Source organism: Columba livia, chromosome 5 (assembly GCF_036013475.1).
Source record: "Columba livia isolate bColLiv1 breed racing homer chromosome 5, bColLiv1.pat.W.v2, whole genome shotgun sequence".
Classification (NCBI taxonomy): Eukaryota; Metazoa; Chordata; class Aves; order Columbiformes; family Columbidae; genus Columba; species Columba livia.
In genome coordinates this window covers 20,671,049-20,692,835 of record NC_088606.1, presented here as the reverse complement: position 1 = coordinate 20,692,835, position 21,787 = coordinate 20,671,049, and the positions used below count along the sequence as shown (strand labels likewise).

General features: G+C 38.3%; 1 protein-coding gene across 4 annotated transcripts in view; it reads left to right on the top strand.

Annotated features, from left to right (window-relative positions):
- The window catches only part of FLRT2 (fibronectin leucine rich transmembrane protein 2), a 61,486-nt gene extending 40,290 nt beyond the window's left edge, over window positions 1-21,196 (top strand). For all 4 annotated transcript variants that reach the window (XM_065063742.1, XM_065063743.1, XM_065063740.1 and 1 more), the window contains one exon: window positions 16,414-21,196. In XM_065063742.1, coding sequence (XP_064919814.1) covers window positions 16,848-18,836 — 1,989 coding nt within the window. In that variant the 5' untranslated portion in view covers window positions 16,414-16,847 and the 3' untranslated portion in view covers window positions 18,837-21,196. The remainder of the gene's footprint in view (window positions 1-16,413) is intronic.
- Window positions 21,197-21,787: the final 591 nt, after the last annotated feature.

Below are 21,787 nucleotides of genomic sequence, written 5' to 3'. Positions count from 1 at the left end.
GATTGTTAGCTAACGCTGGAACAAAAACAGCTGAAGCACAAGGTTTTCTCTCAGGAGAAAATGGGAAGGGCCACAAAAGGGTTCTAAGCAGGAAGAACAAACTATACCTCAGCTACTCACTAATGTATTACCTTTCAGTGAAAGGACTGCCTGCAATAGCAGGGATCTGGACTTCGTGATCCAGGAGGTCAGCCCCAATCCCATATACCCTCAAACCCCAAACTGACACGTGTAAATGAGCACTGTGGCGAATATGTGGCTTTCACAAGGCCAGCACAAGAACTGGACTTTTGATTCCTTATTTTGAGGATGGAAATCCAAAACCTGACAAAGTAAAAAAAAATATATATCAGAAAATGAAATTTCTTCTGTTTCTGCCATGATGAAGCCTCAATGAAGCCTGTGGTACTGCCACAAACCCTGTGTCTTTGTCTCTGAACACAAGCCAACAGAGGATACTTTATTTTGTTTTCTTATTTTCTTTCTTTATATCTTCTTTATTTTCATCACCTTTGTAGTGAGGTATCTGGGACAGCCTACCCATGCAGCTTGATGAAAAATGCTGTATTTAGGTGCTTCGCTTAATTTTACCTTCTATTATGCTCAGGAGAGATAGAGTTGTCATAAATATTCAAATGGTAAACCAGGTGGCATAATTGGATTAATCAGTCATATTTACTTAATGCTCACAGTGACTTTAAGAAACACATCCACTGGTCTTATGCCTGATTATAGGTTGTGACTTGAAGCCTTGCTATTTCTGATTTTATTGTGAATCCTCAGACACTTGGCATTTCTTTTATGGCTCCTTCTCCTGGAACCTGTGGATCTAGAAGAACTTGAGCTTTTCTTCCTTAAGATGCAAGACTTTCTGATTATAGGATGTGAATAGTGCTTCCAAATGTAAATGCTAACAGCTGTTGAGGCCACCACAGCTATTATTAGAAAAATTAATTATTTCAGCAGTTAAACACCACCATTTAGAGTTTCTCTGGATGCAGGGATATTCTCCTTGATGTACATTAGGAGGATGGTCTTATTTTCAATGTTGTCTTTATCTACTGCTTCCAAAAATAAGGTGGTTTTCACTCAAAGAACTTTTCAAAGTAAAAGCAGTGTCTACAAAGAACGGAGCCTGAAGAGTAGAGTTTTTTCTATCAATCAGTAGAGTGACAGTAATGTCTCCAAGCACCTCTTTTAGATGTTTTCCTGGCTCGGTAATTGGTCAAAAGTTAGATGCTGGAGACAGGAAAGAGAAATATGACTGCAACTGCTTCCTCTTCAGACCATTTCAGATGCTGCTTTTCCTAAGAAATATCCTTAAGTCGCCACCTCATTTTTCACCATACTCATCACCCATTCTAACGACTGACGGCTGGACACTACTGACCTAGTCTGGATTAGAAAGGGTGATCAGAAGGTGAATAATTATGTATGCAATGACAAGTATGACTTGCAGATTGCAGGATACAATTATCCTGTAGAAATAAAGCAATTTTTGAACCTTCATGGCTGTGTTAACACTGTAGTATCATGCTCGCTATGTCCTGCGGTGGCTGATGCAAAAGCTGAACTGACTGTCTCAGGGACAGACTGCAAATAGAGCATGGAAAGCAAGTTCTCATTTGTGATCACAAATTTGTAACTGCATTTTTCAGAGAAGAAAATAAGGAAGCCTTGTTTGCTGTTACCAAGCATTTACTGACTGCCAGCACCGTAGCTATCAAAAGACCATCTTTGGAATTTATTTACTTTAGCACATTCAAACAATAGAAGAATAGTGGTTGATTAGAAAATAGACTTAGAAATGTGATTATTATTACTTAGGTTAACAATAGCAGAGAGGAGTGGAAGATTTTGAAGTATTCATCCACCAAAAGGCGAGAGGGATTGATCAGAATGAGTACTGAGGTATTACTGGTGATGACAGGATGAAACTGATTGCAGGATCAGAAGAACCAAATGTGTGCATATCCTCTGTTGTTTTGTTTGTGTGTGTGTTTGGGTTTTATTTGGTTGTTTATTTTTGTAGAGTTTTGTGTTTGTTTTTTTCTTTTTTTGTTTTTTTTTTTTCTTTTTGGTCATTATATTTATTCTGATATTTTATATGTCAAAAGTATGAAACTTAGAAAAAGCTGAGATTTTTGCTAAATTCTCTTTACATTGAAGCACAGCCAAAGTTATGGACTCTATAGGATAAGGATCTTTCAAAAAATCTTCTCTCAAAGAAGGTGAAGTGAGCTAGTGAGCAAGTCCTTCTTACAAAGGACTCTGACAATCTTCCCAGCAGTCAAAAAGGAAAAGACATCACTTAGGAAGTTCACAGACTTTATACAAACTTTATATAGCAGCTGGTCTAATGACCTCTTTTACCAAAGTTTGGAAAAGAGACTGAGAAGAAAAATCCCATCCATATCATACAAAGAACCCAAGTGGAATTGAAAAAAAGGAATTAAATTATGTTTCTGCAAACTGAAACCCGAGATTAAAAACAGTCTGAGCTTCAAGGCAGTGCAATTCTATACGCAGACACTGTGGCTTGGGTTTTTCTCTACAGGAAAGATTCAGAGGTCATCGAAAAGTCCAAAACATGATGATATGTTTCAGTTCCGTCTGTGGTCACTACTCCACTCTGTAAAGTTTCCAGTGCTCTAAAGCTAAAGCAGGACATTGCTATTTAAAAAACTAGAACTTACTGTAACCCTAGCACCAGCACATTTTTGCATCCTCATTTTACCATTTTTTTTTTGTTCTCTTTTTGAAAAGTCATGACCTCAAAAGCAGAATAGAACAGTGAAGTCTCCCTTTTCCTTTTTGTTGCATCTGGAATGCTTAGGAGTAAACAACAATTGCTTGAGATTATAGTATTTGGTCAGTTGTGGTTTAATATTGTATTTGTTGTCATTAGCAACTATCCAGAGTTTCAAAATGCAGAATTTCAGCTGTGTCGATGACTTTTAGGCTATCAGATATGTTACAGGATGGCACTATATTTAATTTCTTACTCAGGTACTTTGCAAGTGTAAGAGAGGTCCATGCGTGCTACATTTCTGCTGTTGTGCTCCGTCCCTTAGTTCTGACTTTGAAGTATGACTAACTGAAACAGAAATGCCCAACTGAGACAGACCAGCAGTCCATCTAGCTCAGACTTTTGTCCCCAACAAAGACAAGAAATTGTTGGAGTTGCTTTTTGCTATCCATTCCCCCTGTATTCCCCTAGCAGTGCCCAAAACATTGAAACTAGGCGTATTAGAAGGTGCATCCCTTCTTATTCTCTTTAAGGAAACCTGTTCAAAGACCATGAAATTGTTGAATCCTTTTTTGAACCTGGCAAAACTGTTTGTTCCACAGACACTTGTGGTAGTAAATTTCACTTTTCTATCTGCTGTGCAAAGGAGTACTTTGTATTATCTGTTATAAACAAATTTCTTACTAATTGTAATGAATCTCAGTGGCTCTTGGTATTAAAAATTCAGTGCTTGTCAGGCAGTAGGAGCCAGGAGTTTCCCAAGTGAAGACTGGTGGCTGTGAATTTATAATTAATCTCTAATAGCTCAAGGATTTGTGGGAAGTAAACTCAGAAAGTGATCAGAACAGCCACAGCAAATGTGTTTAAATATTCAGTTCTTAGTCAGTCCTTATCTGTGCTTCAAAAATAGTTGGTTATTAGTAATAATAATGAATGCTATTGCTTTGCAAGCCTATCTGCTTCATTTAAGTCCTGTACAGAACGTTGAGTAAATATTTTGGTGGGAGAAAGGTTGATGCTTAAAATATTTGCAGTGAATGTGGAAACGTATTTCTTTTTCTCTTGAGTACAAGATGGTTTTCTGCTTTACTGCAACAGAGGAGGGCAATATCTCCCAAGAGGCTCAAAAGCCTTGAAGATAATTGCTGCCAGGGTGGGTTAGTTTAAGCCTATGTTTGGATAGAGCATGTGGCAGTATCTCTCAGGATGTATAGTATTAGGAAATGAAGTTCATTTCGATTGAACTAGCAAGGAAAGGATTTCTAAAATAATTTTATACAGTAAACAAACTCCACTGCTGTGGGATGAGCTCATTCAAGCTCTTAGGAGTCAGGAAGTCTGTTAGCCTCTGGAGCAGCAGCAACTGTTTCATTTTTTGTCCTTTATTATTTCACACTACTTTTTGAATTAAGGTCAGCTATTTACTGTAGGGTGTATGTGTGTGTGTGTGTGTGTGGTGTGTGTGTGTGTGTGTGTGTGTGTGTGTGTGTATTAAGGCTCGGGTGACTTCCCCCCTTCATATTTATCGGAATCCTCAGTGTTGGTGTCTAGGCTGTATGTCCTGAGTAACACAGCACAGACACAGTAGCCCAAAGACAGGGGTGGAGTAAAGAGGACTTTGTGCTATAAGAAAATTTCCTTTCTGCAACTGAAGTGTCATCTGCAGCTATTTCAATTCTCAGAATCCTTTCTCCAGGCTGCTTATAGACTCTGCTGTCATTCATATATCCATAATGCAAAGGACTTGGGGATGTTTTTTCCTCATCTAATCCGTAGGTATCATTTCACATCTGCATGTATTTATCCAATATCAAATGAAGCAGGAAGGTGCAAACCTATGCCTGCTGTGAAGGATGTATGCAATAGGAATATTTCCTTGGCCATCAAAGATGATTTGCTTTTTATTTCCCTTATCTTGTAATCCCCTATACAAAAGGATTGTTTAAAGGTCAGAACAGACTAGCAGAGGTAAAAATGCTGAAAATACCATGAATTTGATAAAAAGTTAACACTGGCTTTATACCCTACTACAGTGGGTTACAACAAATATATGTCTTATTAGCAAAAGTATAAGTAAAGAACTGGTGCCTCCAGTATCTAAAATTTTGGTGTAGACATAGGTCAAGATCCGAGATTTCCCATGCTTACAAAGATACTTGTATTAGGGACATACCTCAGTTTTTAGTCAAAGCAAAAAAACGCATCAGCAAACCCCCAAATCCCTTAGCATATCTTCATATGAGGTCCATTTAAAGTACCCAGAGATCTACACAGAAAATGTAAAAGAGTGTTTTATTATTTGATTCGTGCAGTGACCTGAATAGAGTGCTCTGCAAACAGAAGAAAACAATAATTGCATTTTTGAGCAGACATATTTTGCTGCATGTAGAACAGCTTAAAACTCTTTTTTTTGTTCTTTTTATTTTTTTTTTTAATATTTCTCCCTGTGGCCCTCTCTCAGGTTTTATGGTGCACTGCCTCTCTGCCTTCCTGAACTAATTCAAGATGTCTAGTTTTGTATAAGCACAAAATGCTGATAAGAATACCACTGTGATTCCTTGCAATAATGACTGTGCTGAAAAGTAGCACAAGGGCACATATTGATAAGGAGTCCATTGCCTGAATGCTTTGGCACATGTCAGATGGAATTTACTTTTGGGCTGAAGGCCAACTCCAGGCTTCTGCACCTCTTAGGACCCACTTGAAAGCTATTAGGGAAGTTTAAGTGGTGCAAGAGTCTCTTGTTGGCTGTCTGCACAGGGCTAAAGATCATCCGCTGTGAAGCATTTATGGCAGAGGACTATGTTTTTTGGTCTGCTGCTGGTAGGTGTCATTCGTGGACCTGCTGGCAATTCTGATCTCACTGACGCAACCACACACAGACCTCAAAGGCAAAGGGGAGAAGTGGAAAAACAAAACTGAATTGCTTTCTGTGCTATCTTTGTCAGGATTCATTCAACGTGAGGGCTTTGAATTTCCTAAGTGAAATAAGCTTAGGAGGGCTCTTTAAAAAAAAATTTAGAACAGTTATTGAGAAAATATAATGACAGAAATGTTAAGACAGAATACCTGGAGTTTATTCTGCTATGAGCTGCTTCTTCATAAACACACACAGGTGGCAGGCTCTTTCCTGTCACTCTGTACATGGTGGAGAAAATTAGACTTATTTCCATTGTTGTATCTGAAGACTTGTGATGCTGTATAGCACGTGAAACTCTTCCACACAGAATATTCTGTCCTGCAGCCATCAGCATGGGGCAGAAGAAATACTGGCTGGAACTTCCAGCTTCTTGAAATACAGTGTCCATTTGGCTCTGCTTTGTCTTTGTGCACCCCTGTGTTGGCAGCGTCCCTGTTCCTTCAAGGAAAGAGAAGAGCAGGAGGAAGACTGAAAAGTGACTTTAATCGTAGCTGCAGATGCAAACACCATTTCTTCTGCCCTGTCTTTTCTTCCCCAGGGAACTGAGCTACTGCCATTAATTAAAGACAACCAGTAGTTCCTTGGTTGACGTAAACTGTTGCAGCCAGTGTTCAAACTTCTAGTCTGTACTCCTTCATCCTGCAGGAGCAGTGCTCTTGCTGTTGAAACTGTCTGTTACTTTGTGATCCCTTAAGACCTATGATGATCTTGTAGGTTTAATTCCATGACTGAAAATCATGTCTATTTCCTATTTCTAGCTTTTTTTTTTTTATACTTGTACATAAAACTGAAGCTGCTCTGTGTTAAGTTCTATGTAGTTTCATGCAGCTTCCCTTTCTGAAAGAACTTTGAAGTTAAATTTGGAATCTGAATGACTGCTGGGGAAAGGTAGTATTGTACCCCTTCGTCAAAGGAGAACCAAACCAGAGCAAAGTGCCAAAAAAGTTTGCTTTCTGTCAGAATCAAGAGTTGGGTCTTCACATCCCCATAGCACCAAGCAAATTCTTGAATCCCACCACCTATCATATTTCCCTCAATCTTTTTATTCTTCAGATATGTACATTCTTAGGATATGTGCTTGGCCATTGATACTGAAAAGTGACAACAGGACTCTCTTACTAAAAACAATTATCATACAGAGTTACTGGAATCCTAAATGAAAATAAAATAAAAAAAAAAAGGCAAAACCAAACAAAATTAACTGAAAAAAAAAAATCCATAAATTGTCCATATCCTTGCCAAACTATTCTCCTCTACTGTCTCTGGTGTTTCTTTCTTCTCTGCACCCTAAGGGAAGGTTTTACTGGTGTCCAAGTAGACAGTGGATTTTGAAAGAATGCCACCACCTGCTTGGTGTTTTTATACTGCTATAAAATAGCTACTGATATATTTTTAGTGGTTTATATTGCTGCAAAATAGAGATTTTGTTTTAAATTCTGATGATATGTGGGAGCACAAGGTGTTTCCTGTATGAAGTGCTCTAGTGTCATTCCTGGAATAGTGAGAATATTATACTTTCTCCACCTGAGCATACAGAAAAGTGTAATTGGATCACTGGAAAAGATAACAAATCCAGATCCCCAGACCCTTGTCAGGTACTGCTGATGATAAGATACTGTACAGCTGATAAATAATTCAACTATTTAGCTGAATAGGGATTTCAGAGGCTTAGCTGTACATTCATCATCCATCACTTCAATATCTTTCCACTCTTCTGTTAACTGGCTACCTGATGGCAATGATTTAAAAAATTTGCTTGATAACCTTCTGTTTGCCTGTTAGAGAGGCTGTGTCATATAAGGAGGATTTGTTCTCTAGCTGGAGAACGTCTTCCGTTCAGTGGTCCCATAAGTGACTAAACCATACATGACAGGTTCTCTGAAGCTGTTAGGGTGCAAACAACTTTATTAATCTTTCTTGATAGCTCCTTAACAGTGTTTGTGGAGTAGTTCTTAGTACCATGAAGGAGCAGCATGCTAAGTAATATTAAAAGCAGCAGAAGAAAACTCCATCTGGCTTTGTTGGAAGGATGAATCTATGATGATACTTTCAGCTTTATTTATATCAAGGTGCCTAAGAGGTTGAGAGGCAGCTAGTGCCATATTTTCTTCCTGGGCCATATGCTACAATAAGAACATGGCAACCCACACTCATTTGCCTAAGATCCTAAATGAATGATATCCCACAAGGTAATGTGACACCATGCCGAATCTCATCAGTGATGTAGCATCATGCAACATGTTTAAAACGTGTCAAGATATTGTCTCCACGGAAGCAATGTTTAGTCACTTAGGTCACTAAAAGCAGCTTTTTCAAATTATCCACAGACATTTTGCCAGGCTGCCCACATATCTCCAGATAAAAGCAAACTGTTTTCTTCACAGGGTAGAATAATTTATAGGTAGGGGTCAATTTTCTTGCAAAGAAACAGTGGGTTGCCTTCATATTTTCTTTATGCTAAACACAGTACAGAACATTTGTGTACCAAAAGGGGAATTATTTTAACTTGGTTTAGTATTATTAGATTTTTTTTTCTCAAACAAAAGTGTCCAGTTTTTGTCACAGAAAGCTGTAAGCCCTCTGGAAGAGGGTCAAGAAAGCAAACAAAAAATGCATCTCTTTTCCTTTTACTGTGTTAAGTGCAGCTGTCCACAGGCAGATAATTCCACACAACTTTCATGGTTTTAAAATGTGGAATTTAAACACTATTTTATGAACGTGTTCATGAAATGAATTTGTGTCAAAACTTAGCTTTTTGGGTAAAAAGCTCAATTTTTTATTTTTCACCTATCCTGTTTTCTCTCTGTGCCTCTGATCATAAATTATCAGAAAGCATTGAACCTCAGGTGCATTTCTTATTGAAAACGTAATCAAAATGGACAAATCTCCATGAAGCATTTAGCTTCAGTGAAACCAAATATTTTAATGAAAATGTATTTCCGTGAAATGTTTCAGATAGCTCCTCCTGTAAGATTCTTTTCATCTGCCATTTCCAACTTTCTCAATCCAGTTTTACATCATCGCAAAGCACATAGCTGAGTTTAGGTAGTCCTAGATGAGACCATCAAAACTATTTCACCTGAGATACTTTCTTTGGGGATTAAAGACTAAATAATTAATTCACCACCGTACTAAACAGATCGTTCCCACTTTTTTGACAAATTTGTTAAGTTTTGAACAGTGCAACATTAGACTGGTGAAAAAATAGACTGGGCCTTGGGGGAAGGTTAATAAAGACAACAATAGCCCTTTCCTAGTAGGTGCATTACTCCATTTAATATGAGTCCTGGAGGTAATCATCTGTTTCTCTTTGCCCACTGGAGTGAAAATATCATGATGGTCACCATCTGGAGTAAATTTTCAACAATCAGCAATTTAATAATTGAAGCAGAGATATTTCCTTATAAACAGATGCTTGAGCTGTCAATGACTTTGGGCTGCCTTGAAGTCCTACACTACTCAGAAGCTCATTTTAGTTAAAAACCTGGAGTTCTACATGTTTCCTTCTCCTTTGTGTTCTACAAGGAAGTCCTACCTGCTTTTACACAGGCAATTAAAGATTTTGCTTTTAATCTGCCATGTGTGTCCTTATTACCTTTTACGCTGACAGCTACAATTAGCTGAAATAGTTGTTTTTGATGATTCCATTAAAATTCAGGACTCCACAGGCATTAAATCCTTAGTGGAAATTTTCCATTTCTAGAACTTTCCTTCTGTTCCTGCCAGAAGCTGAAATGATCAATAGCAAAGGTCTGTGTAAGATTAATTCGTGCAGACAGGCATTCAGATTGGACTGGGTGGTATGACAAACCAAAAGATAAATTTGGATGGATAGCACAACAGTGTCTACTAATGCAGCTTACAGCAGGAAATGTGCTTTTTCTTTGATGCTTTCCATTAGATGTTCTATAGTCTTTCATTTCTGAAATTGAAAGAGCTATATCCTTTACTATTACTAAAAATACTCATATTCTTTGGCATAACATTGTCTAAGACAAAATTTGTATTAATGTATAGGGCATCTGTGTACATGAGCAAGGGTGAATTTTTTTTGTCACAGAATGGAAACACAAATGTTTCTAGTCTCAGATGTTTATTAATTATCAAAGGTCATACAGTCTTGTTGAAGTTAATGCGACAACAAATTTTGAGAATAACTTCCTTTTATCATATATAAATAACTGTTAAAGTACATGCAGGAATGAAGATACGTCAGTCTAGACAGGCTGTAATCTCCACATCTGATCTTTGGCATTTCAGTGCCCACTTATGGACAAGGCTGAGAGTAGTAATGCCTGGCACAGGGCAGTGCCCAGCGAATGGATGGCAGCCCTGAACTTATGGCTCTACCTGAAGCCTTTATGGCGTTGTTTTTGTACCTATTTCAACCCTGCTTCCTGGAGTACAGTGGTCACTCTAGTGCTCTAGTGATTATGTCTTATAGTTCATTCTCTCTTTTGATCTGCCTCTGATTCCTACTAATCTGTAAAAGGAGAAAAATCTGCTGTAGCTAAGCAGTATCCCTCATAAACCTCCTTTTTTTTTTTTGTTGCTAGCAGTCTTTGCTCTCTCCCTCTTGCATGCCTCCTCATATCTATTCAATAATTGCACTCTGTAGTAAGCCACAAGTAAAAAAGTCTTGAACCATGAAGTACCTAAAATTAAATCTGGGAATAATGCTCTTTATTAGAATATAGAAATATTAATTTTCCCATAAACGAAGTGCTATACTGCTCAAACGATTTCTTAAGCATGTTATAGAGACATTGTCAAATAAGCCAGCAATCAGTGGTGATCAGGCATCTGTGAATAAGGAGAAGTGTGTGAATGCATGTGGAGATGGACAAAGTGGAAAGAAAACGTGTCCCACATTTATTTATTTATGTAGGGAAGAGAAAGTTTCCTGCTGTCTTAGCTCCCTCTCCTGGCGGTCAGCAATTGGGCTCTGTCAGATTCCTGTTGACTGACAAAAACCTGTACACGATCCAAATTTTGAAAGACAAAACTTTTGTTGATTACAATACCATGCCTTTTAAAAGGGATTTCCTGATGCCTGCATCCTTCTGGGAAATGTGTCTGATTAATAATTTGCAGGAATGTAGCTGGAAAGAGATAAAAGGCTTGGAGGAGCAAAAGGTTAGAGAAGAGCAAGAGGGAGAAGAATGGCAAATTATGTCTTAACATCCATTGTTGCAAGATGTAGCACCCTCTAAACTTTCTCCTGCCTCCACCAAAGTAGATCCAAATCCATTTCACTTGCCTCCAGAAGGCTGTCTAATCTGAGCTTTTGACAATAATTATAAGTGCAAATTGTGAAGCAAAACTAGAAATGTCCTGATCAGAGCAGAATAGAATACTTGAGGGAAAAGCTCATTTGTGTGCATTTGCTGAATCATTTTTATAACAGTATTTCAGAGGCAATAATGTCTTTCTCTGCCAAAATCTGTCTATATAGACCTCATAGTGTCTGTAATAGTGTACAGAGACACTTTAATGTTTCCTTCCAGTACTAGCTACTGATCATTATCCTGACATCAATATTCACTTTAGAAGAGGACACTGAGGATGGTTTCTCCTCTCCTTCTTCACCTCTTTTTCTTCCTCCTTACCTCTTCTTCTTACATAATACACATCCATAAGTGTGAAGCAGCCACAGCAGAAAGCACGCAAAAGGGTTCCTGTAAAAGCATTTTGGTTCCTTTGGGTCTTTTTCTTTGTGCCTTTCATGCAGAGCTTATAGCCTCATATTAAATTTTCAACACAAATTTCAAACTCAAGTAACTCATAGAGAAACATATACAGTAAACCATCATCTTAGACTCCTAATCAGTTGAAAAAAAAGCAGGATGTTCATTTATGTGTAGAAGTGAACCTTTCTTATGTGTAAAAAAAGAATTTGTCAGGTATTATTCCACAATTATTTTTGTTACCAGATGATAGAAATACAGAAACATTTTTCTTAAGCACTAGGAATTCTGTACTATGTTTCAGAAGAACTGAATTAGATTTCTTTTGTGGTTGTCATTCAATTCCTGACATAACAGCCTTGTACTGACTGTATATTATAATTATGTAGAGTAAGATTGACTCTATTATGCCCTTGGTCTGCAGTAAAGCTGAGAGAATTTATGAGGAGTGGTTTTGTGCTAAATGAGAGTCACTGAGATGTAGTAGTGGAAACAGTAGATACGACTATTTGGTTTTGGTTTTGCTTGCCTTTCAATTTATGGTGCATGGCACTCATGTTCAGATAAATGGATGAACTGCTAGAAAAAGTGGTGCTGAGTAGTTAGAATATCAGAGAAGAAAACTTCGATTCCTAGGACCTATTTTTATTTTCAGGATTCCTTGAAGGAAAGAATAACTAAGCATTATTGACTTTATTCCCTCTAAAAACATTAATAGCCCTAATATAAAACATGCGAAGACTAATCAAGACAGACAACCTGGCTTCAGGAGCACAACAAAACTCCTGTATTTATAACATAGGGCTGTAACTATTCATGTGCAGGCTGTGTTCCATGTACCATCTCCTCCCTTGATTCTCTGTTGTCTCCCTCCCCTGAACATTAGTAGGTTCTCAGGCAGCCACAGGGACCTTGACTGTTGCACCCGAGACTGCATGTTTGGAAGACTGCAGCATGAAAAGGAGGGAGGATGGCCCTGGGGGCAGCTTTACAGCTTCTTTAGACACCACAGACACAGCCACTGAGGCAATACTGGCCAATGTGGTAGGAAAGATGTCCATAAGCAGGCTTCTAGTGGGTTGCTGTTTTTTGTTTTTTTTTCCCTGGGTACAACAAATTTATGATCAGTTAGCATTTTCACTGATATATTTATTATTTAAACATGTTTCTTCATTGAAGCTAAATTATTTCACAGCTATGCACAGCACAGTGACTAAAGCTTGAAGTTGTGTGTATGCTTCTGACCAGTGAATGGGAGATTAATAAAATCTTCCCAACTTGCAGCCAGTTCTTTCAGCCTTTAAATACCTTTAATAAAAATATCCGACAGGAGCTGTTCAGTTCCAGTGTTGAACAAAAGCAAATTTGAAATTTTTTTCCAGTACACAAAGCCAAAATTGTTCTCCTCCAGCTAGCATTAGTCATGCTAAAAGGGAATTTAAATAAGGCAGGTTTGAAAAAAGACAGTGAGATAAAAATTTAGATCAGAAACTCCTCTCAAGATGTGAAAGGGAACATTTTCATTGATGTCAGGAATTCAGGCCACTAAGCCAAATTTTCAGACATGGCCACCTAAAATATGGGGTTGTGTTCTCATCTATTTCAATGTGCTTTTCTCAACTTTATTGTATCATTCCTTAAATCCTAATGGGATTTGTTATTCTGGCTGCAGTAAGACAGGAAATGTCCTAGACACTTGGAAGACACGGCTTGTGCTCTAAGGAGGATATAGTGAGAAATAAAATAATAAAAAAATTTGCAGGGTAAGGAAATAGAAACCAAAATTACCAAGTTGTTGATGGGCAGATGTATTATTATTGAGGTATTTGCTTGTTGCTTCTTTGATTTTAAGTTAACTGTGACAGATCTCCTTACTCTTACCCTCTCTTCCTGGATTGGTTTTTAGAACTTCCCGACTTCACACTAAGCAAAGCCAGTGCCATCTATAGTTTGAGTTGATTCCCAAGATTTGCAGTCATGAAAGCTAAGGATACTGAGTGCCCTTAATTCTTCCATTTCCAAAATTCAAATTCTGCAAATGGTCAGTTAATTCACAGAGACACTCAGTTCGGTTCTTGTAAGAGTATTGAAAACAGAGAGCTTGCTTTAGGAAGCCAGCATGGCAGGGATGGAGAGAAAGCTCTGTTACTCTAGCTGCTTCAGTTTTGGCAATTTGCTAAAGAACAAACTGTTTCAGCTTTTCCAGCCTTCTGGAATTTGCTGAGGATGTTTTTCCTTCAGAGAGTTTCTTTTTTTTAAATCAAGCAGTTTGGTCAACTCTTCAATCTTTTTAATATCTTTGGGGTGGAGATTTCTGTCACAGGGACACAACTCACTTTTTTGTTTGAGTCCCTGAGATTTGCTGAAAAGTACTGCAACTATAACCACTACTATGAATTATTATTAAACAGTTGTAACAGGCTAGGGAGATAAAGCTTTTCCCAAATAATTTATTTAAATACATTCATTTATATCCTTGCTTCCTCATTTCTTCCCTCTGTAACACCATAGTCAGCCCTCAAGTATGTAATTAGATTTGTCCTTGTGCAACAGTAGTTATCAACACATCTTTTCTGTACCGAGTTTTATAGTATCGGTTTACTGAGGACTGACAGCTGGAGATCAGGATATTGACATTGATAAAAGGACTTCCTTTTTCACTGTCATAAGGGCAGAAAACAACAGGAAAGTTTATACAGATTTCTAAGGGCAAAATCTGTGTAGCAATAAAAAGAAGATAAGCTCCAGAGTGCTGGCTTCCAAAGTGCTAATATGCTTATGTGACTATCCAGTCAAAGCTCTTTTACTTGTAATATCTAATGAGAAGTGCTGCATGTTTGACCAAATTGGGTGGAATCATTACTGAAATCTTTTATTCAGATGTCACATTTACTTAGGTGAGAGGTACTCTGGGCATAATCTTAGAATAAGGTGAATACATAAATCAGTTTTAATATGACACTCCTTCCTTAGGACATTCCCAGCAAATGAGGAGCTGCGGCTGCCTGTGGCTGCACATCCTCAGCTGGGCTTTCTATCATACCCGGGAGTCAAATAAAACCTAATCAGCAACTGGAATTACAATCAAAAGAGCTCAGAGCAGGGTATTGGCCCTTTTAGGAGGTATAGACTGTCTCTCTCTGGTAATAGAAAGAGAGTGAGAGAACCACTATTATCCTGTGTCATCCCAAGCATCTCACAGGAGGCTCCGCATGTCCTTTCTTATTTTAAGAATACAGTGTCATGACAGATCAGAGCAGTATGATCAAGATGGGAGCCAGGCCATTTTAAAGGCAGATAAACTGTAACACTTAGCCTCATATTTGAATGTAATCCTGTTAGAGTTTCTCTACAGTATCACGTCATCTTACATAATTGAAAATAAACCACTCTTGACTGAAATATGCCTGCAAGACAGAAAACCTTGAACAGTGATCTTACTGTTTCTGGAAAAGGACAACACACAATATAGGCTGCATTACACTATAAGTACCTTTACCATTTGAATCCATAATTATAAACTACAGGACTTTTCAGGGTCCCACTTTTTATCTCCAGGTATTAAAGCCTTGAGGTTGATATCTGATGATGCTCCAATAAGTATAGTTATCTACAAGTGCAAGGTTGCAGGGTTATAACAGTTTGTCTCCTAAAAAGACTTTCTACACTCTCAGTCAATGGGGTTCCCAAAAACACCATTTGTTATAAGCTACACAGCTGTAGCAGGAGAACAAGTTTTCTGGTACTCCTGAATTGCATTTATTTCTGAATTATCAGGATAGTGCTTAAACTTCTTAAATAAAGGAAAAAAGACTTTTAAACATGATTTCTGTTCACTGAAATTTTGTTTTCCTGAAATGCCAGCCAACAAGTTTTGTTCTGTGTTAACCAAATCTGGAAAACATGCCTGGCATTGTCAAGCTTTATATCCTCCATTAGCTTCTAGTTTGTAAAATGCAGCTTATTTTTTTTTTTCAGTCATTGAAATCAACATGTAACACGACATGATAACTTCATACAACACAGGATCTTTCATTGCATGCTTTAGAGACTTGAGTAGTTTACTTACAGATCTGAATAATAAATAGTATCTGGGAAGGTACATGTTTAAAAGTACACTTAAAAGCTGAAAATAAAGATTAGTGAACTCGTCTATACTAAAGCTAACAAATCTGTCTATGTAGCCATTCACAGACAACTGTGTAGCAGAATTAAAAGAAATATCTAACCTTTATGGTTTCAAGAGTGCTCTCCTGCAAAACTGCTGCAGTTTGAGCTGATATCCTAAAACAATAACTTAGCAGATGTGAGCCTGTTTCATTTAGTGGAAAGCTAATTCTAAAGTCTGTTGACAGCACAGTTCACATCAGAAACAGTATCAAGATGATAGTTTAAGCAAATATGTGCCTTACAGCAGGGTGTTTTGTATTTGTGGATTACTGTGCTTATTTAGAAGACTCTCCTCATAAGTAGCTAATTCACTGTAGTGAGGTGCAATAATCTGGCAGTGTGCATTACACTGGAGAATATATATAATGGCATTACAGAAATAGAAGCAGAACATTCCAGAGTCTGGGAGGAAATGAAAAAAACATAGATTGTAATTAAATAATACAGTCCAGAGTCTACTCTGTAAGGCATCAGTGAACAGCATTTATTAAAGTCAGTGGTTCTGCAAAAGAAAAAAAAATGCCTGAGCAAAAATTTCCAGTTAAATGGTTTAGTTTTAGATTTGTAAAATGCCTTAGTTTTAGGATTTGAAACAGACTATGAGAGGACAAAGAATGGAATTACAATATGCAAACATGAGTGATAGATCCAGCCTTCACTTAAGTCACTGAAAGTCCTTCAATCACTACAATGACTTTGCGTCACATCTTTTTCAAGACTATTTGACAGTAATATTAAGCAATGTTTAATATTAATGTCTTCTTTTTTTTTTTTTTTTTTTTCCAGAAAGCCATAATGAGCACAGTCTTAGAATAGTGTTCCAATGGGCTTGATCTTCACTGTTAGACATTTCATGCTATTCAGCCTTTTCTTTTTTTCTTTTACAGGCAGGCCAGATACAGCAGATAGCTGATATGAGGACATTGCTGACTTCAGAAAGCTGAGCGTGACACCAGCGGACTTCAGTGAAAGGAAATATTATCCCTCCAAGCAACTCATATACAGACAACTCTTGGTAGCTTTAAATTAACCTGTTGCTCACCTGCAAAGACACGGCTGTTGTTTCTTTTAGCACACATGGAGGAAGGCAACAAACTTTGTAACCCTGGCTAATAAGACTGTGGCTTTCTTATCAAAAGTAGGAGGTAGGCCAATTATAGAAGGATTATTTGATACTTAGCCTCCAGGACTTTAACTCCAGCCTGAACACTGGACATAAATAGAAGCAAATTTTATGACGTGAGATTTTGCTACCTGTGCTTTATTGTTGTTATCCATTCTTTAACATTTTGGTACTTTATTTCTTTAAATTAGATTAGAAATGGGTTTGTGGACTAGAATGTGGCCCACAGATTGGGCTGTTCTCATGAAATCATGGCTTATCTTTTCCCTGGGGCTGTACATGCAGGTCTCCAAATCTTTGGCCTGCCCAAAAGTGTGCCGCTGTGACCGAAACTTTGTCTACTGTAATGAGCGAAGCTTGACCTCAGTGCCTCTTGGGATACCGGAGGGTGTAACCGTCCTCTACCTCCATAATAACCAAATTAATAATGCTGGATTTCCTGCAGAGTTGCACAATGTCCAGTCTGTGCACACAGTCTACCTGTATGGCAACCAATTAGATGAATTCCCCATGAACCTGCCTAAGAATGTCAGGGTTCTCCACCTGCAGGAAAACAACATTCAGACCATTTCTCGGGCTGCGCTTGCTCAGCTTTTGAAGCTGGAAGAGCTGCACCTGGATGACAACTCCATCTCAACTGTTGGCGTTGAGGATGGGGCATTCCGAGAAGCCATCAGCCTCAAGCTTCTGTTCTTGTCCAAGAATCACTTAAGCAGCGTACCGGTAGGCCTTCCAGTGGACTTACAAGAACTTCGAGTAGATGAAAACCGAATTGCTGTCATTTCAGACCTGGCTTTCCAGAATCTTACAAGTCTGGAGCGTCTGATTCTGGATGGCAACCTCCTTACTAATAAAGGCATAGCTGAAGGCACCTTCAGCCACCTTTCCAAGCTCAAGGAATTCTCAATAGTGCGGAATTCACTGACCTACCCTCCTCCCGATCTTCCAGGTACACACCTGCTAAGGCTCTACTTGCAGGACAACCAGATAACCCATATACCACTTACAGCCTTTTCAAACCTCCACAAGCTGGAACGGCTTGATATTTCCAACAATCAACTTCGGATGTTGGTAAAGGGGGTATTTGATAATCTCCACAACCTGAGGCAACTCACTGTAAGGAATAATCCCTGGTTGTGTGACTGCAGTATTAAGTGGGTCACTGAATGGCTCAAATTTATTCCCGCTTCCATCAATGTGCGGGGTTTTATGTGCCAGGGACCAGAGCAGGTCCGAGGTATGGCAGTCAGGGAGCTCAATATGAATATGTTGTCATGCCCCACCACCACCCCTGGCCTGCCAGTTATCATCACCCCAGTCCCAGCAACAGCCATGCCAACTACATTAGTTCCCACCTCATCAGTTCCTCCCCCAAGTAGCAAGTATAATCCTCTCATTCCCACCATAGCCACACTCCCCACTGTGCCTGACAGGGAGGACAGAGAAAGGGTGACACCTCCTATATCTGAACGAATTCAACTGTCCATCCGTTTTGTGAATGACACTTGCATCCAAGTTAACTGGTTGTCTCTTTTTACTGCAATGGCTTATAAACTCACGTGGGTCAAAATGGGCCATAGTCTGGTAGGAGGAATTGTTCAGGAACGAATAGTTAGTGGTGAGAAGCAACACTTAAACTTGGTAAATCTGGAGCCCAAATCCACCTATCGGATTTGTTTGGTTCCACTGGATACTTACAACAATTACCGAACTGGAGAAGACACTGTCTGTTCAGAAGCCACAACCAAGGCTTCCTTTCTGAGCAATGGCAACAACATCCCCTCTAGCCATGAGCAGACAACTTCTCAGAACATGGGCTCCCCATTTCTGCTGGCAGGGTTGATTGGGGGTGCAGTGATATTTGTCCTTGTGGTCCTGCTCAGCATTTTTTGCTGGCATATGCACAAAAAAGGGCGTTACACCTCCCAGAAGTGGAAATATAACCGGGGCCGTCGGAAAGATGACTACTGCGAGGCAGGGACCAAGAAGGACAACTCCATCCTGGAGATGACGGAAACCAGCTTCCAGATTGTCTCCTTAAATAATGATCAGCTCCTTAAAGGAGATTTCAGACTGCAGCCCATTTATACCCCAAACGGGGGCATTAACTACACAGACTGCCACATCCCCAACAACATGCGATACTGCAACAGCAATGTCTCAGACCTGGAGCACTGTCATACGTGATAGTGAGGGGAAATGGGGGTGTCTAGGACAAAGAAAAAAACTCTGCAAAAAGTAACCCCCTCAACAACAATGAAAAAATTACATTTGATAAATGTTACCCAGATGCATTTGAATACTCTGTAATTTATACGGTGTACTATATAATGGAATTTAAAAAAAGTGCTATCTTTTCTATTTCAAGTTAATTGCAAATGGTTTTGTAACTCTTTGCTTTTTAAATCTTTAAAAAATATTGCTGAGTACTGTACAAGGTTGTACAATAAGAACACAATGTCATGGCAAAGGAAAGAATGACTCATTCTTCAAACATTAACCACTTTGCTGTCGAAGCTGTCTGAGGCATGTTAAGTTTATAGGTGTCCTGTAGTACAGGAAAATAAGCGCATATTAAAACAGGGTTGCTAGGAATAGGCAAAAGCAATTCAGATAAAATAGGTACAACCTTGAACCCAGAAGTTGCTGTTGAGCTTCAAACAACTGGAAATATTTCCATGCCTCACTCTGCGTTTCCTGCCTCCAACTGAAAGCTGGAGTTTTGAGTGCTACCAAAAAGGCTACTTTCTTTTAGCTTCCTCCCAGTATACTTGGAATAAGAAAGGTCAACAGTGTGCAGTGTCAAACCTTGATACCTATTTGCAAAAGTACTCTGAAAATGTCCCCCAATGCTATATATTTTTATGATAGAAGCTGGTTCTACTTTTCATTATGATTAAGAAGCTTTAGGCATTCTCTGACCCTTCTCAGTGGGAGATGAAGGTTATAGGTATGTAACAGATAGCTGTCATTAAGTTGCACCTCTCTTTAATAGAGCAGCATTTGTTGACACAGCATGTTCAGGTAAAGCCTAAATGAGGGAAATTGAGTGCTCCCAGCTCTGAAGTATTCATGTAGAATTTGCAGTATAAAAAGCAAATTGCTGAAAACATGATGCAAAATATGCCAATGGAAAGGTTGCCATTAACTTATATGGTTCAAGCCCTGTTTTATTTAGGGGTCTGAGTTATGGTCAGTATGGTGAAGTAGAAGCAAAAAGACAAACAAACAGAGAAAACAAATAAAGGTCTTTTAAAAATATTTATTATTGGAAAGGCCTCCGGGTCTATTATGAGTTAAAATAAGTTCAGCAGGGAGAATTGTGTATAAATCCTGGTTTGTTTGGGGTTTTTTGTTTGTTGTTGTTTGTTTGTTTTTCTTATCTTTTTGTTGTTGTTGTTTTTTGTGTTTTTTGGTTGTTGTTGTTTTTTTCTTAGTTGTTTTGTTTTGTTTTGTATTGTTTGTTTTGTTTTGTTTTGTTTTGTTTTGTTTGTTTTGTTTTTTTATTCAAGTATACAGAGATGAACATTAACTAAACATTTGATTAGCTGAGGAACTTTGAAAACACAAGTGTACACTGTCCCTCTAAATTACCCTTCCTTTATCTTAAGCTTTTGGAAGTTTTCCACAATGTTTTGTGCTTTATAAGCAGTGGGTGGTCTTAGAATTTGCTTTTTTACTTCCTGGAATTCATTAGCTAGAATACATTCTGAGTCCTTGAGCTTTACATGCAGGACATGAAACATCATGTTTGTATTAAAACCATGATGCTGCTCTCAAAATCGTATAATGTTCCAGTCACTCTATTGACTTTGTGACTGCCAAGAATTCTGAATTTATTGCCAGCTCAATGATGGATTCTAATTCTTCCTTTCTTTCAGTGTTTTGTTTTTTTTGTGTTTTGTTTGTTTGTTTGTTATTTTTTGGTTGGTTGGTTGGTTGGTTGTTTTTGTTTTGTTTTGTTTTTTTAATGCAGCTCACTTTCTTCTGAGCTTGGGGATGAGCAGAAGTTCACAATAAAGAGAGGGAAAAAAAAAATAGGGAGGCAAAACTTTCCTGAGGGAGAAGGGAACCAAAGAGAAAACTTATTACAGTGACTAGAGATAAGGAGAAGTTGTTAGAAGTGGATTGGAAGCAAAGATTGAAGCACTTTCACTGTGGAATGCCTAGACTTTTCACTTTATCAGACTGCTTATTTTGGGAGAGAAGGTTTTAATCCTTTCCTTTGCTCATTTCACTCAACCCATTCTTGAAACCCAGCAGCCTATGAGTGTGCAGTTTCTCAAATCCAAATCGCATGATAACACTTATTTTCTACAATGGCAAAGTGAATCCAGTTATGATTGATGGCAAAGTACAATCATTGTGTAAGGAACCGCATCCTTCCCCCAACACCTTTTATTATGACATTTTGGAATTACACTCTATATTCTGTATATTTGCTATTTTCTCCAGCTATAACAGGTATTTTAGGCAACCTGTGTGGCTATTGTAATAGTGAAGTCACTGAAATTTTGCTGAATAAAAGACTGCCATATGATTTCAAATGGTGTAATTCTAGGTAGAAATGTCTATGCAAAGTGTCTTTTTCTGTGACCTATTTACTGAAAATTCTGATGAGAAGGATGGTTCTTTTGTTTTGTTTGTTAAATATGTTTTAGCTGCCAAAGCCCACAAGACAAGCAGCAAATAGTTGTGCTTCTGCACGCTTCCATTGCATGCTGGAGTTTGTTTGAAATTAAGTAGAGCCAGAGGTTCCCATTGGGTGTGGATGTAGTATTTAATTTCAGTGAAATAATTAGGTGTAAGTTTGATTTCAAAAGGTATCCTTTAAAAGTATGTGCTTACTAGAATTTCAAACTTCAATGACTGATCCTGGAGGAATCTTTGTCCTCCTTGATGAATATCTTCTGTTCTAGGCCTCAGGATATCATAGTTTCAAGATGAGCTAGGCGCCTTATTTGTAGCAAATGACTTATTCAGGGAGTTCAGCCTTACTGCAGGTGAATGATCCACAAGCCTGAACTGATGAAAGCAAATATTGTTACTGTCCTAATAGGTTGAAAACAGAAGGCATTCACAAAGTGTTCATTTTGATCTCAGATGATGAAATGTATATATATCTGTGGACTATTACT